The sequence below is a fragment of the Amblyomma mixtum genome, chromosome 7 (assembly GCF_055824585.1).
Source record: "Amblyomma mixtum isolate Tamu chromosome 7, ASM5582458v1, whole genome shotgun sequence".
Classification (NCBI taxonomy): Eukaryota; Metazoa; Arthropoda; class Arachnida; order Ixodida; family Ixodidae; genus Amblyomma; species Amblyomma mixtum.
This window is the reverse complement of record NC_143018.1, coordinates 115508671-115527947: the sequence shown is the minus strand read 5'-3', so window position 1 is coordinate 115527947 and position 19277 is coordinate 115508671. Positions and strand designations below refer to the sequence as shown.

The following is a 19277-nucleotide window of genomic DNA, read 5'->3' as shown; positions in this document are numbered from 1 at the left end:
GATTAGCTTAGCGAGTTTTCAGTGGTAAGGCGGTCGCAGCTAGCAAACGACAGGTTTATTGAAATCTGATGTCTTTGCCCTGTAGTGGCTGCAGCTTGGCTCCTGATAATGATGACGTAGTGCTGGTGTTATTAAACAATATGCAGATGAAATTTTCAAGAAATATTACACTACAAGGACATGACAAACTAATAAAATGCAACTGTAAAAATTAGGCGGTTGATTTAGTGGGCTTAGGCTAAAGGTGAAAGGGTGAGATAGCACTTCGATTTTGCACTTCGATTTCGGTTCGAGGCTCCTTCCTCAAAGTCAAGCAGGCCTCAGTCAGTTATAGGTAAAATCAGGCATGTGCTCCTTCTGTCGTGATAGGGTTAGTGGGTTAATGCCCGCATATGCGGTTATTAGTGATTCTCAACTTGGCATTCTTAGATTACTGGAAGGCCTCATTCCACTCCTGGCGCATTCGTGCACCAATTAAAAGACGCGGCATTGCCCTACGATCGCAGTTGCTAGTGTTACAACCGCTGGGGCTTGTGAGAGTTGGGTTGCTCTTACCTAGGAACCTCTCGCGACAAATCATTAATTGAACAGCGTCCTGCCAAGGTGAGACCAGACAGAGAAGAACACGTGAAATCGCTGAGTGAGGCCCCCGTGCAAGCCAATTCAAAACTGGAGGGGACTCTTAACAACCGTCCTGACAGAATGGTGCGATATTGCTGAGGAGTTAACGCAGACATATGCGAAATGACTCACTGCCCACTTTGCCTTCATAGATTGTGAGGTTTCCTCTTCCGAATTAGTGGCCTGAGTAGAGCGTTGAGGATCGATTGCTCGACGGCAGAAAATCAAGTCAGGGACGAGGGAGACAAACGGTTTATGGACAGCGCAAGAAACATGCTGTTTCAGTGAAAGGGAGAGGGTAGAAGTGGCGAATAGAGAGCTCCTTGGGCCAATGATCCTTAGTGCGACGAATTACTAGAAGCGACACTATGCCCACGTGTTCGGCTACGGGAAACTTGGATGATGAAGTCGACGTCACTCATCTTCAATTTTTCGTTTACGGCAGTAAATATAACTCTGTCATCATAAAACACATACGCGCCGGCGGGGAGTACCGCATACAGTATCGCACCACATAAGCTTGATATATTATGCGGGCAGCGCCGAAAATATGGGACCCCAATCGACAGCAGTGTTAGGCTGCGCTGTCCAGCTCAAGTCCTGAGGACCAAAGGAAGCTGGTTCACCGGGCCAAGCAAATACATTAGGCCGTAGGATCCCTGGACCAAGGATTTTTCTGAGTTACAGGGGCGCACAGCTGTTCACTGAATTAAATGTGCATCATCATCCTCATCTGTAACAATTTTAAGTAAGGTATGTGTCCTCTTTTGTACCCACAGGGCGGCCGAACCACAAGATGGACCAGCACTCGCAGTTGCTCCCGTATAAGCGAGGTTAGTGCTTGTATATAAATAATCCTAGTGCGCTGTATCGTGTTTACACGGAGAGGGACGCAAAAACAGAACATGTTGCCATGAAGACAGAAACGATGGCGAATGTGCAAGAAATTGACTTCGAGGTGCGAGCAGTAATAGCAAATTACTGAGGTCGGTCGCAAGTTTTACCAAGGCACGCAATAACGTCCCTCACAGCACTGTAAAACAATGTAGCCATATTTCAAGATGTGTTCAGTTAAAGTAATGTATGTGAAAATGTATGTGAAAATAAAGGTAATATACAGGGTCACATGGCGGGACCATAACTGGACGTCCTTGCTGATGATAAGGATCGCTACATTATCTGCGCTTACCAGAGGAGGAAACGTAACGTGTCCTTGGCACTTATTCCGTAGGCGAGTAAAAATAAAAGCAAAGGAGTCCAGAGTCAGAAAAGTTTTGCGCGCGTTGCCGACAGAGCCCAAACTAGCAGCCGCTGTGCGGGCCTTCACTCCTTCTTGACTGACGCGGCGTGTGCGTCCGCGTATTCAGCCAGGTCGTAGAACGCTTCCAGGAGGATCTCTTCCAGGCTGAGTCCCTTGGTTTCTGGTAGGAAGAAGTTCACTGCCAGCGCCCCCACGAAGGTCGCCGAGCTGAAAAACCACCCCAAGCCGGAGAAGTGGTACTGTTCGCGGAGGCTTTCGAAGGCCCACGTGACTGCCAAAGCGCAGGCCCAGTTGAAGGCTGTAACCAGACCCAGCAAAAGACCACGGCCCCGACATGGCACCAGTTCCACGCCCAGCAGCCACACCACGGGACCAAGGCCAATCGAATAGCCTGCACAGACACCATTGTAAGCCCACTGCAGAACAAGGGGATCTCTATTTTACCTGCAACTGTCCATGGCCAGCGCCGGTTGCGTATACCTTATGCAGCTGCTCCCCTAATTCTGTTACGTTATTGACCTCGATAGGAATTTTGAAATGCTAAACATCAAGCTAAACATCAAATAATAGCAAACAAAAACTCACCTGCAGAAATGAGAATCATGTAAGCATCATATGGTAAATTTCAAGCGATGGTTTATGGTTTGGGGTGGTTTGACATCCCAAAGCAACACAGGCTATGAGGGACGCCGTAATGGTGGGGTCCGGAAATTTCCACCACCTGGGGTTCTTTAACGTGAACTGACATCGCAGTACACGCGGGCCTCTAGAATTTCGCCTCCGTCGTACTTTCACCGGTATGGTCAGGATCTAAAATTCATGCCAGTATCTGCATGGATCGTGGAATTATTCTTTATTCTAGTCTTATGTGGGGTACTTAACATGCTTCTGGCTTGTTTGTGATGCATTAATTGATTTAAAATAGTTGAGGTGAGATCTACGTCTCAGGGGGCACTTTTTTCTCACGTGTGACCGCAACGGTGCTTTATAGGATACCTCATTATTTGGAAAAGCTGCAGTGTCATATATATCAGCAGCAGGTCTGGTGAATATACCCTGCAATAGAAAATTCCACGCACGAGCAGCTCATCACAAACAATATATGCAAACGCAGAAGAATCCACCACATACCTTTGTAGTTTAATTAATCTGCAGCCATTGGGCAGCTCTGCCCAAGATCGCATTCTCACTCCACAGTGCCAGAATTTTGATATAGCCCATCGTGAATTGACTCTCGTGCACTTTTGAATTCCGGGTGGTAGAAAGTATCCCTTCATTAGGGAATTATACATAAAGAATAAACCTCTTTAGCATTAAGCATCAATCAGAAGACCAGCCCTCCTCCTTTGAGCATTGTAGGATACCAAAAGGCGGAGACATAATAAGACGACAAGCAGTGATTACCGAGTGTCCGTCTTTCTGTGTCTTCGTCTTTTGGCCGCCTTTACGATTCTATAATGCACAATCAACTAGACTAAACACCCTCGCTCCTGATTCGTTCAGCAATAAAACGCGGTATCAGCACTGCAGTATTTTTGCTTTATAATGAAACAAAATATGGTGGAAAGCCAAAAAACTGACCACAAATTAGAGGCACTCAGCAATTCTGCGTGTTTTTAATTTTTTTTCCTGTGCAGACATTTGTCCTGGAAGAAGTTCGCTGTTAAATGTGTATTCTACCTGCCGCCTAGCCAGACACATTGTCCTGGTTCAAAGAAGAGTGCACAGTGCTTGTGCAATATTTGTAGACTAGACAGCAGGACCTTGAAAAACGTGGCGCATAGGCCGATGATTGCACCCCTCCACTACATACCCGTCATGTACAATCCAAGGAGGATAACAGGCAGGAAACCGCTGTATCTTCCAAGTGGCTGCGCTCCGCTGCTGGCAGCGTGGTAGTAGGCACCGATCGTGAGCAGGGCGAATATGCACACCATGGAGGAGACGGTGAGCAGCCGGCGCCTGCCCACCACATCCATGAAGGACACCGACGCGAAGGTCACCACCACCTGCGTGCGGAAGTGACACAAAGGCTGCGATGCGAAGGTTTCGACTACACGTGCCACAGCGCAGATAGCTGTCGTTCCATTTCCAAACAACATGGCGTCCACGTACGCAGCATTATGGTCGGTAACTGCCATTTTGGGCTGTATCATAGCCTCGTCTGTACCATGGGTTACCCTCCTACTCGTCTGCTCGTGTCCAGAGCTGCCACCCCACGTGTCGCGCCTTCTGAACCACGCCGTCAGAAGACGAATGTTTTGCCACCCAGACGAGCCCGCCTTGGTGGGTGCCATGGTGCCTCTTAGCTGACTTCAAAGCAGTGTTATTTTCGGAAGCTCCTTCAAAAATGAGACATTGTCGCCGTTAATTTACATGCTAATTATGCGCGTTTTTTTTTAATGACATCAAATTCGGACAGCAAATATGTCCCGATATAAGCAGTCATGCGTTGACGGCAAAGGAGCAGCAAAGCTTGTTAGATAACGGCTTGTTGCAGTTAAAAAAATTTGGGAGACGCACTTTAATGTGCAGACAAAGCTCATTGACGTTGCAAGACCGACACTGTGAGAAACGGAGTGGTTAAACTCCTCTCGAGGCCCCACCGTGCGCTAAGTGTGTAAGGGTCAGTTTGATTGGGAAAATGTCAAAAAGAAAACCTCCAACCTCGCTTGAAGTTGAAAGACAGCAAACATCCCACGCTAATCATCGATAAAGCCTTAATCGTCACAGTGTAAGCAGATAAGTAACTTTAAACGGATGAGTGGCTTAATAACTTATTCATCATCAGCCTGACTACACCCACTGCAGTGCAAAGGCCTCTCCCATGTCTCTCCAATTAACCCTGTCTTTTGATTGTTGCCGCCACTGTATTCCCGCAAACTTCTTAATATCATCCGCCCACCTAAGTTTCTGCCGTCCCCTGCTACGTTTGCTTTCTCTTGGAATCCACTCCGTTACCCTTAAGGACCAGCGGTTATCTTGCCTTCGCATTACATGCCCTGCCAAAGCCCACTTCTTCCTCTTGATTTCAACTAGGATGTCATTAACCCGCGTTTGTTCCCTCACCCACTCCGCCCTCTTCCGATCTCTTAACGTTACACCTATCATTTTTCTTTCCATAGTTCGCTGCGTTGTTCTTAACTTAAGCTGAACCCTCTTTTTTAGCCTCCACGTTTCTGCCCCATAGGTGAGTACCGGTAGGATACAGCTGTTATATACTTTTTTTAAAATAACTCATTATTTTAGCTTATGTGCAAGGGCATGGCTGAGGACTCGTTAATTATTGTTGTAACGCTGCCATTTTTTTCCTAGACCCACAATATTTGGAAAAAATTTGAATATTTTGAAAAATGTTTGGAATAGACGATATGCGAAATTGCTTGGCGGTCTGGCAACACCGCGCCCACAACTTCCGGTTTCCATCTTGGCTCGGTCGAGCTCGTCGAGCTGGTGCATCGTTTTCTGTGCATACTTTCTTCTTGCGAGTGGAATTTCAACAGGTAAGCTTCAGCTGCTGCGTTGTTTTCACCGCTGATCTTTGACCAGAGATGTAGGTGCTTTCAATAAGCGCCAGCTTACTCCTACCGCGTCCTCAGCTTCGCTTGAAGTCTGGCGCTGAAGATCGCAGTAATCGGCACTCGACAGTGGGTGGGAAAGTCGAACCGTGACCGTGTGCTGTTGTCGTTTCAACCAGTTCAAGCATCACGCATTATCATGGCTATTTTATTCACAGGTGGACGCGAATTCATCTGGTAGGGTAGCGAGCGGTTATTTTGCGGTGAGTGCGCACGTGTGTTGACAAACTTCTGTGACAGTGCGAACTTTCGTTCGCGCCGACGCCAGGAGCTTCGTGCATTGCAGTATAATCACACAAGACCCTCGACCAGCTGCGTAATTCGATTCCTTTACTGTAAAGTGCAATGCGCATCCGCGGTTTTCAACGTCACCGTTTCAGAGCCCCGCGTCGGTTGATTTTCGCCACAATTCGTTGAAGCCGCGTCCTGCTTAAGACGCCGTCACTCAGTCGACATCAACAAGAGGAAAGTAGGCATGCACATATAATTCAATATATTGTAAGCGAAGACGCAGTTTTTTTTTTCAGATAAGCACTGAGCCACCGCGGCGGCTTGATTAGAGAAAGATGCTACAGCTCTAGGTGCATGCACGGACTCGATACGCTGGTCAAGCTGTGTGTGCAGGGGCGAAATTAGCATGTTCGGTTGCTTCCGAAACTTAATTAGCTTACTCCCAAACTCGGACAAATGGCTTTGTTGCGAAAAAGCTGTTGGAGCTTGCCACAACGATAATAAAATCTGATGGCCTGAAGCGTTTTCAGAACACTGTTGCACGTACTTTCTAGCTTAGAAATGCGTCCCTCCTTCATAATAAAGTAGCTATATTATTCGCTTCTTTTTGTAAGATTTTCGTCGCCACAGATATCGAAGGTATAGGAATCCTCAAGAAATAAAGCATTCGCACCTCAGTTTTTATACGTAGGGTGTATTGCTTCACAAAGACTCCTTAACGCGCATAACATATGCGTATGGTCCAGAGAGTTTGCTCGCCCTTCTAAAACAAATTGAACACGGGAAAAACTTAACTCAACACGTAGCAAACTAAGCAGTAATCGGCATATGGTTCTTCGAGTGAACTTATTTCGCCACGGCACGAGCGATTGGCCCGCTCAAAAAATTACCTTCTCTATTACGATGTTCAAGTATGCGTCTATATATATTCACGCCCGACCGGAGAGTTGATAAATGCACGAAATCGGCTTTTAATTTTGATCAGAGACAACAAAGGCTGTGGTCACTATCTTAATTTAAACGCGAATCACCTCGAGAGATTTGCCAAAAATTTGCCAAAGATTTGCCAAGATTTGCCAAAAAGCGAAAGCTGCGCACTGATCCGCGTGCTGACACATGATACCTCGCATGACGTTTTGTGTTACTAAAACGTTGGGACGGAGTAAAAAAATAGAAAAGCGAAAAGCTGGAACGCACCTAGTTCTGGCACCCATCGTAGTGTCTTTTCACAGTGGAGAGTTTAGCGCAACACTGCATCGGCATTTTACTTTTCAAACGAAGCGCAGCCGTTTTGACCCAACGCTGGGCAGCGGTTTCGTTTTCTGTACCGTACCAACATGGAGGACTTAGTTCTCGGAGCGCCGAGAGATGGCGCTGCGCATTTCGCATATCGTCTATTGTTATAGAAATATCGAAGGTAATGCTCCATTGTTCCAGTGTCTAGCCACAGTTGTGCAGGAAACGTTATGCGCAGCATAATGTTGCATGCCGACCGCATCTCAGCACTAGAATCACATAAAGCGACATCCTGAGCCGGAATTGATGGAATCTATTCTAGACTACTAAAAAACAGGGGAAACATTACAACCATTATTCTTGCACACATATTTCAATAGTCATTATCATCTCGAGTGATGCCACAGGACTGGAACGTTGGCAAAGTGATTCCAGTACCAAAAAAAGGTATCCTTTTTCCGGCAGTAGTTATCGTTCAATATTCCTTACTAGCATTTGTTCAAAACTAATGGAACACTTTGTTTACTCACAACGTAAACTTTTCGGTATCGGTCAATTTCTTTCATCCTAACCAACATGCTTTCCGGAGGGTATGTGTTGTGTAACACAACTGGCTCTATTCAACAATTAGATCATTTCTAATTTAGACCTTAACATACCACTGAATGCATTATTTCTACACTTTCAAAAAGCGGTTGCCATAGTATCCCATAAGTGACTTTTCCATAAACCCTCATGTTTAAATACACATCCTCTCATACTTGATTGGATGCGATGCTTTCTTTCTAACCGCTAGCAGTTTGTACCTGGTAATCGACATTGCTCAGCTTTCACACCATTTGCTTCCCGTACGCCACAAGGTACAGTACTCAGAAAATTGGTTTTTCTGCAAAGGAAAATGACGCAGTAGTTGTGTTACTACCTCGCTGGATAACTAACTACGCCGTAAGGAAAGGGAGGAAGGTTGGAGAGAAAGAGGTGCCGTAGTGGAGGTCTCCGGAATAATCTCGACCACCTGCGGATCTTCACATTACACAGCGCAGAGGTGCCTTTGTGTTTCGCGTGATCGAAACGCGGCCGGCCCGGTCGTGGCAGTATTCTGCCCTTTATTTTTCTAATTTACATTAACGACCTGCCGACTCGTATCACATCTAATATTCGATTACTTGCCGATCACTGCGTTATCCATTGAGCTATCACTAATAGCCGGGATACTTTTATACTGCAAGCAGACTTCAATTACATTAAATCATGGTGCAATAAAACGCTGATGTCTAGTTTTTCATAGAACTTCTCTAATTAAATTTCACCGTAGGCAGTCCTATCACGCGACCAAATACTATATCTCCGTTCCGAAATTTCCGCAGTCACCTCTAATAAATATCTTTGCGTAACTATTTACCACTCCCTCAGCTGGTCAACCCAAATTTCCAGCGTTACTAATGATGCCGACCGCATGATTATATTCTTGCGCTGTAACATACGACTAGCCCCTCCCGCTGTAAAACTTCTGACCCTTTAACTCTCGTTCGTCCTAAACTGGAACACGAATGCAAAGTTTGGGACCCTCATCAGTGAGATCTTTCTCTCTCCTTTGAATATGTTCAAATTTGTACAGCAAGGTTATTTTCTTGATCCAAATCACCAAATTGAAATCAAAATCTACACTTCTATCCCTCGTTCCAAGCTGTAACATTGCCATATGTCTCTTTAATAACTTTCATCACTCACCCTTAGTGTTTCAGTTATCACACCACCTCACCGCGTTTCTGATCGCATTAATCACGACAAAGCCATTTACCGACCATCCGCACATACGACTGCGAATCTTAACGGTTTCTTTCCCCAGACAGCAAAGCAATGAAATCACCTTCCTTCCGAAGCAGTTCACCACACTAATGCTGCACACTTCAAAACGCTCTTAGAAAAAAAAGCATCGGCAAGGTGTGACGACCCACCCTTCATGTAATACCCCAAGAGGGGAATTTGATGTATCAATAAAAAAATATATATATTTTACCAATCGCTCGCGTCAAGCAGTTAAGACTGCACCAGAACACCCATGGTTAACGCTTTTTTTTTTGCGGTCGAAAAATCATTAAGAGCAAGAATATGCAAGCCGGTGTACGATTGTTTTGTGGTTCATGGCGGTTTAATGTCGGAATGCGACTCAGGGCTATGAGGGACAACGTAATGATAATCATTATCATCAGCCTGACTACGCCCACTGAAGGGCAAAGGCCTCTCCCATGTCTCTCCCATTAACCCTGTCCTTTTCCAGTTGCAGCCACCGTATCCCCGCAAACTTCTTAATCTCATCCGCCCACCTAACTTTCTGCCGTCCCCTGCTACGTTTGCCTTCTCTTGGAATCCACTCCATTACCCTTAAGGATAAGCAGTTGTCTTGCTTCGGCATAGCATGCTCTGCCCAAGCCCATTTCTCTTTCTTGATTTCGACTAGGATTTCGTTAACCCGCGTTGGCTCCCTCGCCCACACTGTCCACTTCCTATCTGTATCGTTACACCTATCATTTTTCTTTCCATAGCAAGCCGCGTTGTCCGTAAGTCAAGGAGAACCATATCCGTTAGCCTCCATGTTTCTGCCCCATAGGAAAGTACCGGTAAGATAGAGCTTCTGTACACTTTTCTTTTGACGTATACTGATAAAATGTCATTCATGGTCTCACAAAACATACCATAAGCGCTCCACCGCATTCTTATTGTTCTACTTATTCCACATGATCCGTATCAGCGGTCACTACCTGCCTTAAGTAGACGTAATCCCTTACCACTTCCAGCACCTCGCTACCAATTGTGAATTGGTCTTCCCTTGCGAGACTGTTGAATATGGCTTTGTTTCTGCATATTAATTTCTAGACCTCATTGATCGCGATTTGCAGTTCATGTCCTGAGTGATTTAGCAAGGCCGTGCCATCAGCGAATCGCAGATTAGTTAGTTATTCTCATTAACTCGTATTGCAAACTGTCCCCAAACCAGGTCTCGCGAAAACTTGCGTCAAACAGGCGGTGAATAGCTTTGGCGAGACTGCTGACTATATGGAGGACTATGGTAGCCATGCAGTTGCTATAGATATCTTCAAGTATTTTCACATCAGACTCTTCTACACAATGTTTCCGCAATATCTGCATGACCGCTGAGGTTTCCGTTGAGTCAATCGCTTTCTCGTAAGCAATGAAGGCTATCTATAGGGGTTGGTTATATTCTGGGCATTTATCAATAATCTGCTTAACAGTGTAATTATGGTCTATTTTAAAGTATTCTTTAAGTAAAAATGCCTGATCATTTGATTGATTGAAGTCTAAGGTTGTCCTGACTGCATTAGCGTTTACCATGGTATATACCTTGTGGGCAGCGGACAGTAAGCTGGTTGATTTGTAATTTTTCAAGTCCTTGACGTGTGCTTTTGTATGAATGAAGATAATTTCAGTGTTCTTCTAACCTTCTGGTACGCTTGAAGTGATAAGGCATTGCGCATACTGGGTGGCTAGATTTTCTAGCTCGATATCCCCTCTGTTCTTCTATAGATCTGGTGGTACCTTCTCCTCCCCTGCTGTTTTTCTCCTTTTCATTGCACCTAAGGCTTTCTTCATTTCGTCTTTCGTTACTGGTGGGATGTTGCATTGCTGCACTCTACTACCTCTGTCATTGGCTACTGTCATTGGCTACTCATTGGCTACTGCAGAGGCTTGTGCAGAACTCTTTGGCTGCTTAACTATCTTATCTGCATTGCTAATCACACTGGCCTGGGGTTCTTTAACGTGCACTGACATCGCACAGTACACGGGTCTCTAGAATTTCACCTTGATTGAAATTTGGCCGCCGTGGTCGGAATGAAACACGCCTCTTTCGAGTCAATACCTTAGTGCCATAACCACTGAGTCACCGCACGGCTAACAGACCTGTGGACTGAAGATCGGCGGATATATCGATCGCTGTAGTAAAACCTTGCAATATATGACAAAAAATGTGTTCATAAACTCCTTCCAGCTCAATAATCCTTTTGTCCAGAAATGTTTGGCATGCATTTCTCTTACCTTTCCTACCCTAATTTGAGAGCCTGGCTTTGTATGGGTTCGGCAGATGAACAACAGGCTTAAGCCAAGCAAGCGCTGTTTTTCAGTGGGCCTTAGTGCTGGGCTCAAAAACGGTTTTCGTCCTTCCCCTCCTAACAATGATGCGAGCGCGTTATATAAGTAAATTCTTATTTGCAAGGCTTAAAAAGTTATTGCTTGCAAAGCTGACCCCAAAAGCAGAAAATGCAAGCACACAGGCTCTGAATAAACCGATCAGCTACCAAGCGACTTCGGGCACAGGTTTTGTTCACTCTGTAGGACGAATATGTTATGTTTTTGTTGCGCCGCGGGAGGTTCTTGAGGAACGTGAGGTCTGGTTGATGCCAAGACTGCGATGTGTAGGGGTAATACATGTTTCAGTGCGTCCCTGTTCTTACCAGGCCATTTCTTTTGTGCGCTGCTATTCGCGAGCTGGCGTCCACTCGTGAAAGTGTAGTCGGTTAGCCAGATATTTTCAGAGAAACTGGTTAACCATCTCATTGTTCACAAATGAGTTCGCATGGCAGCTATAGCTAACCTCCACGCGACCATTTATGTGTCCTCTTTAGGCAAGACTGTTGTTGTGCATGGCCGGGAAGGGGGTTGAATATCCGTTGCATTCGGGTACTCGTAGCTGTGGGATATTAGCCTACCATTAACGTCCAAGACTTTCTTAGATGGTGTAACATTGTGAGGACTCTGTGAGATTGCAGGTCTTATTTTCAACAAACACCAAAGTACAAACAATAAACGAGGCGGCTTTTAACGGAAAGGAAACCAATTACAATATGAGCGAGAAGAAAGGAAAGGAACAAGAGAACAACGCAACAATACACGGGAAAAACACACGGGGGAACAGAACAAAGTGCTTATGATAAATGCAGGAAAAAGAGTCAAAGAGGAAAGTTCACACTACTTGTCTTATTCGAGCAACGAGCGGGGAGGACTGGCTGGGTGTCGGGCAGTCAAGGAGTCTCTTGGCGTTCCAACGTCGATGAAACGCTACCGCAGTGTCAGCGTTCGTGGGCTCCCGGCACGGTTCCCAGGTCTGGTATCCGGGAAAAAGGTCACGTAGGCGCCAGAGGCGGCCTGTGTGGAGCAGCTGACGGATGGACGGAGAAGAGTGGCGCCTGGGCCTGGTGGTTGAGGCTCTCGACGATGGATGTCCAGGTCTGGTGGCCCGGACGTCTGCGGCTGAGGCCCAAGCCCGGAACTGGGGGAGCCAGCAGAACTCGTCCACGTCCGTCGCCCACCGCGCTCTTCTCTTCTCTGCCACGTAATCCTGTTCGACCTGTCCCGGCGTACCCCTCAGCACGCGCTCCTCGTGCTTTGTCTTCTCCTCACGAACGCCGCTGGGTGGCGCTATCTCCTTACAGAAGGCCCCCTCTTCGGAAGTTTTTTCCAAGGGAAAGAACTCGACTTCAGGAGAGCGACACCAGACGCGTTCGACGATCGCAACACAGAACACCGCACCACAGCGCGCACACTACACACCACACACAATACGACGGTCGTCAATGTTCGAAGCGTTCACAGACCTTCGCACACACAGCACAGAGAGCACATGGAAAGTCAACGTAAAGCGTCCATAGAGGGCGAAGAAACACGGAAAGCATAAAAAGTAGATAGCCGGCACTCAAATACAAATATGAACAAACAAAAACAATTCCAACAATAGGTGTGGGCTACATTCTTCCGTATTACATTGTTCACATCAAATCACATCACCGTCGCGAGAACTTTTTCGGCTAGTACTTCCGTTTTCCTTTGTGAAACCGTTTTCTCCAAACCGACCTCGGTTTCCACCATGATTTTACATGTTCCCGTCCTACGATGTTATACACTCTGTTCTCCCTTGCCTTCGACACAGTCTGCTGACACATATCACACGATCTGACATAACTCTTAATGTCAGCCTGTACACCGGGTCAGTAAAACTCACTGAGCACCCTAGCTATTGTTTGCCGTATTCCATGATGGCCGGATAATGCACTCTTATGTGCCAACTTAAGAACTTGCGTGCGTAAGCCCTTCGGTACCACCGCTTGCTCAACGACTTGGCCGGGACACACTTGGTATGTCCGGCAGAGAGCACCATCATCAGTATCAAAGGAGTGGGCGGTCTGTCCCTTGCCATGAAATATTTGCCCCAACTTCCTGCGACACACCTCTAAGGTCGGGTCTTCTTCCTGTTTGAGGCAAAACTCCGGCCGTGACAAGTGGAGTGTGTTCAGAGTGGGGCTTTTACTACTCTCTGAAACCTTTGCTGTCACCGTAAGGGAAGGAACATCGACCGCACCCGTCATGGCAAGGGAAACTGCCTGATCAGTGAGAACTGGCGGGTCAACCGAGAATGGAGGTTTAGCGCCAGGGACATTGCCTATTATGATGTCGTACAGGGGTGTAGATAAACACCGCGCGATGGCCTTACCCGAAAAGTATGGTGAGGAAATCACCACCTCCGCTTCCGGAACTTCTACACGGGTCCCATTGGCCAAGAATAATGTAGCCTGTTTCCCTGTAAGCGCCGCTGCCGGTATAAGGGACTCACGCACAACAATGCCGGTGCTGCCCGTATCCCGTAATACCGAACTAGACTGGCCGAACACCTCACCGTGCGCCACGGGCATAGCAACTTCCACCGGGTTGGAAGGACAGACCATCTCCCCCAACTGGCCCTCTACGCGCGTTACCACTGCAGTGCTATCGGGATGTGAATATCGAGGTGTCATGCAACAGGCGGACTCCTCACGGTCTCCTGGCCTCTTAGCTTTGCACGACTGGGCATCATGTCCTACCTCGCGGCACCAGGTGCAATACGATTGCTTCGGCTTCGTCCGACAATCCGCCGCCTTGTGCCCAGTCTTCTCGCAAAGAAAACACCGCAGGCGAGATTGTGAACCTGAAACCTCGTCCTTGGCTTTATTCATCGTATGCTCCCCCTGTTCTTTGAAGAACAACAAGTTATTTTGCCGCTGTGCTTCAAGAAAATGATCGGCAGCCTCCGCCAGCTTGGCAACTGTCTTGCCCTCCCGCTCACGTAAGAAAAGGGCTAAACGAGAATGACAGTTGTTCAGAAATTGTTCGCTCACGACCATCTCGCGAACCACCTCAAAAGTGCGGCCATCTCCCCGCATCTCGACCCAACGGTCAAAGAAGCTAAACAACCTGGCAGCATATTGCGAGGCCGTTTCGCCATCCTGGGGCTTGCTCTGGCGAAACTTCTCTCGGTACCCTTCCGCGGTGAACCTAAACCTCTGAAGCAAGGCAAGCTTCGCTTTATCATAATCCACGGAATCCTCAGGCGAGAGCCGACCGAAGACCCTAAGTGCTTCGCCGCCAAGGCACAAGCTCAACGCCGTTGCCCACTTTTCTTTTGGCCAACCCTGCCCCGTGGCCACATGCTCAAATCTCTTTAAGTAGGCATCGAGGTCATCCCGCGCTTCATTGAACTGTGGTATGAGGCTGTGCGGGTTAATGGAGCTGGTCGATGAGACGCTACGCTCTCCACGGTCACTCGGAGGATTTGCGCCACCCTCCATGAGCCTTATTTGTAGCTGCAAGTTCCGCGCCTCTAACTCCAATTTCTGTTTCTCCGTCTCTAAATTCCGTGCCTCTAATTCCAATTTCTGCTTCGCAGCTTCACGCTCCGTCTCTAAATTCCGTGCCTCTAACTCCAATTTCTGCTTCGTAGCTTCTCGCTCTAACTCCAATTTCTGCTTCGCAGCTTCACGCTCAGCGGCTCTCTCTTCCCGTGCCTTACGAAGCTCGTCCTCCACCCACGCTCGTAACTCCGCGCCGCACAAGCCCATGCGCTCGCCTAAAGTAACCAAATCTGACGCGCTCATACTGTGCCTAAATTAACACAACAGGCAAAGAAATAATAACCGACCTCGTCCTGTCGTAGTGGACGCCAAATTTGTGAGGACTCTGTGAGATTGCAGGTCTTATTTTCAACAAACACCAAAGTACAAACAATAAACGAGGCGGCTTTTAACGGAAAGGAAACCAATTACAATATGAGCGAGAAGAAAGGAAAGGAACAAGAGAACAACGCAACAATACACGGGAAAAACACACGGGGGAACAGAACAAAGTGCTTATGATAAATGCAGGAAAAAGAGTCAAAGAGGAAAGTTCACACTACTTGTCTTATTCGAGCAACGAGCGGGGAGGACTGGCTGGGTGTCGGGCAGTCAAGGAGTCTCTTGGCGTTCCAACGTCGATGAAACGCTACCGCAGCGTCAGCGTTCGTGGGCTCCCGGCACGGTTCCCAGGTCTGGTATCCGGGAAAAAGGTCACGTAGGCGCCAGAGGCGGCCTGTGTGGAGCAGCTGACGGATGGACGGAGAAGAGTGGCGCCTGGGCCTGGTGGTTGAGGCTCTCGACGATGGATGTCCAGGTCTGGTGGCCCGGACATCTGCGGCTGAGGCCGAAGCCCGGAACTGGGGGAGCCAGCAGAACTCGTCCACGTCCGTCGCCCACCGCGCTCTTCTCTTCTCTGCCACGTAATCCTGTTCGACCTGTCCCGGCGTACCCCTCAGCACGCGCTCCTCGTGCTTTGTCTTCTCCTCACGAACGCCGCTGGGTGGCGCTATCTCCTTACAAACATAAACAAAGGCATGAAACGTTTTGAAATAAATCATATTTATGACGTGAAAGAAGCTATATGAGATAATAGAGTGATTTCATGTGACCGACAGGTCTATCGCGCAAATATGCATCAGTATGTGTTAGACATTAATAAAAGCATCTCAAAGCCGGTCTTTTGGCACTTAGACTTTAACTTCGTTTTCCCAGCTGCTTCTCGCAGGGACGTTTTTATAGCGAACAGCAGCGGTTATGCGGTCGCAAAATGCGGTTGCACACTCTAGCCATAGCAACAGAACAAGCTGTTTTGAGTGCGATAGATATATATGAATAGATATATCTCATTATGTGCACTGTATATGCTGAAAACACGTAGTAGTGTCGCTTTTAGAGCAAGTCGACGAAATTTGTCATGGAACCACACGAATGCAAACATTTCGCTTTTTACAGACAGAATGCCAGCTTATAACGACACAGGTAAACACACACACATACACAAACGCGAGCGCGCGCGCGCACACACACGCACACACACACACACACACACGCACGCATGCACGCACACACACACACACGCACGCACACGCACGCACGCACGCACGCACGCACACACACACACGCACACACACACACACACACACACATACATACATACATACATACATACATACATACATACATACATACATACATACATACATACATACATACATACATACATACATACATACATACATACATACATACATACATACATACATACATACATACATACATACATACATACATACATACATACATACATACATACATACATACATACATACATACATACATACCTACATACCTACATACATACATACATACATACATACATACATACATACATACATACATACATACATACATACATACATACATACATACATACATACATACATACATACATACATGCATACATACTGCCACCTAGTATTGCCAGGTGGCGCATACGAAGTAGGGCGACGACGACGAAGTAGGGCGCGCGCCGTGTGGAGTCTGTCGAAGTTGAAGTCACTTGCAACGACTTGCATGACGCAGAAGCAGTCGCCGAGTCTAACCGTTCACTCCTGCTTACTCAAGGCATCTGCGCCGCTCGCAGTCTACTGACGCTTCGTGGTGGCCGGTCTGCGGTCCTGGTCACTAATTTTTCTAATGAGTACCGGCACCTTTTTGCAGGAACGGCTATCGCTTCTGCCAAACCTGTTACCGATATTCCCGTTTGTTTTGCGTCCGCGGCAGCCGGCACTGACGAACCTTCCTTTGAAAACGTCGACATAAACTGCCACCTGTCTCGGGAGCAACGCCTGACTTTGAAACAGCTGCTGAAGGAATACAAGTCGTGCTTCGCTTCCTCCTCGAAGGTTCGTCAAACACCCATCACGCAGCACCGCATCATCACCTATGACGACGCTCGCCCTATACGACAGCAGCCTTATCGTGTTTCTGCTAAAGAACGGGCGGTTATCCAAACTCAGGTTCAGGAAATGCTTGACGATGGCGTTGTTCAACCTTCCCAAAGCCCGTGGTCTTCACCTGTAGTCCTTGTTAAGAAGAAGGACGGCACTCTCCGGTTTTGTGTCGACTATCGCAAACTGAACAGTGTGACCAAAAAGGACGTCTACCCGTTGCCGCGCATTGACGACTCGCTGGATAGATTACGGCGCGCTAAGTACTTCTCATCCATTGACTTAAAGAGCGGCTATTGGCAAATTGAAGTAGACGAACGGGGCCGCGAAAAAACCGCCTTTGTGACTCCAGATGGCCTCTATGAATTTAAAGTGCTTCCTTTCGGTTTGTGCTCCGCCCCGGCTACGTTCCAACGGATGATGGACACCGTCCTCACAGGCCTCAAGTGGCAAAGCTGTCTTGTTTACTTGGACGACGTCGTAGTTTTTTTGGAAACGTTTGACCAACATCTCCAGCGCCTGCGGGCTGTCCTCGAAGCCCTCCGCTCGGCAGACCTTACCCTGAAGCCCCAGAAGTGTCATTTCGGTTACGAAGAGCTCAAATTTCTGGGTCACGTTGTGAGCGCTGAGGGAGTGCGGCCGGACGCCGAAAAGACTGCCGCAGTCGCACGTCTTCCCGTTCCGACCGACAAGAAAGCTGTCCAGCGCTTCCTGGGTCTCTGTTCGTATTATCGGCGCTTTATTGCGGACTTTTCCACGATTGCTGAGCCGTTTACGCGCCTCACCAGGAATACCACCTGCTTTGTCTGGACCACTGAGCAACAGAACACTTTCTCTACGCTCTGCCAGCGCCTTCAAACACCTCCCGTTCTTGCGCACTTCGACGAAGATGCCGATACCGAGGTCCACACCGACGCCAGTAACATCGGTCTTGGCGCGGTCCTTGTTCAACACGAAGACGGCCTTGAGAGGGTTATCGCCTATGCTAGCCGTACTCTCTCCCGCGCCGAGAGCAATTACTCCACGTCTGAAAAAGAATGTCTTGCGGTCGTGTGGGCCACCATGAAGTTTCGCCCTTATCTTTACGGCCGCCCATTCAAAGTGGTCACCGATCACCACTGCCTATGCTGGCTGGCAAATTTGCGAGACCCATCTGGACGCCTGGCACGCTGGGGCCTACGGCTCCAGGAATTTGACATTACTATTGTCTACAAGTCCGGCCGCAGACACGAAGACGCCGACACACTGTCGCGTGCACCAGTTGATCCTGCCGACGCAGCGCCCGATGACGACAGCGGCTTCCTTGGTACTCTCACCGCCTCCGACCTACTGACTCGGCAGAGGGCGGACTCGGACCTTCGCCCTCTCATTGACGCCCTTGAAAGTAGTGATACGGTTATACCTCGCTACTTCTCTCGACGTCTTGGCTCCTTCTGTTTGCGGCAAGGTCTCTTGTACAAGAAGAACTCGAGAGGCAACGATAGACCTTACCTTCTCGTCATTCCAGCCGACCTCCGATCTGACGTTCTTTTCGCCTGCCACGATGAGCCCACGTCTGGCCACTTGGGCTTTTCACGTACTCTCGCCAGAGTGCGGAACATGTATTACTCTCCTGGACTTTCTGCTGATGTCAAACGATACGTTAAAAGCTGCCGAGAATGCCAGCGCCGGAAAACGCCACCACTTAAGCCGGCGGGTTTTCTCAAGCCCGTTACTGCCCCTCGCGCTCCGTTCGACCAGATCGGCATGGACCTCCTCGGCCCTTTCCCCTTGTCGCAGGGCGGCAATAAGTGGATCATAGTTGCTACCGACTATTTGACTCGCTACGCCGAGACCAAGGCGATCCCTCGTGGCACAGCTTCAGAAGTCGCAGAGTTTTTCATGCACAACATCGTCCTGCGACATGGCGCTCCTTCGCACGTGATTACAGACAGAGGGACGGCGTTTACAGCTCAACTAATCGACCACATCTTTCGGCTGAGCTGCACAACACACCGCAAGACCACGGCCTACCATCCGCAGAGCAATGGCTTGACCGAACGATTAAACAGGACCCTTGCGGACATGTTGTCCATGTACGTAGATGTTCAACACAAAACTTCGGATGAGGTCCTGCCGTATGTCACCTTTGCCTACAACACCGCCCTGCAGGAAACTACGCGCTTCTCCCCGTTTCGCCTTGTGTACGGACGCGAAGTCCAGAGCATGCTTGATGCCATGCTCCCGTGCCCAGAGGATG

At 48.1% G+C, this 19277-nt stretch overlaps 1 protein-coding gene across 1 annotated transcript in view; it reads right to left on the bottom strand.

Moving 5' to 3' along the window:
• Positions 1–1944: 1944 nt before the first annotated feature.
• Positions 1945–19277, bottom strand: part of LOC149337279 (facilitated trehalose transporter Tret1-like) — an 80688-nt gene continuing 63355 nt past the window's right edge. The window contains exons 4-5 of the mRNA XM_089554371.1: positions 3696–3891; positions 1945–2273 (exon numbers count right to left, since the gene is read on the bottom strand). Coding sequence (XP_089410497.1) covers positions 1945–2273; positions 3696–3891 — 525 coding nt within the window. The remainder of the gene's footprint in view (positions 2274–3695; positions 3892–19277) is intronic.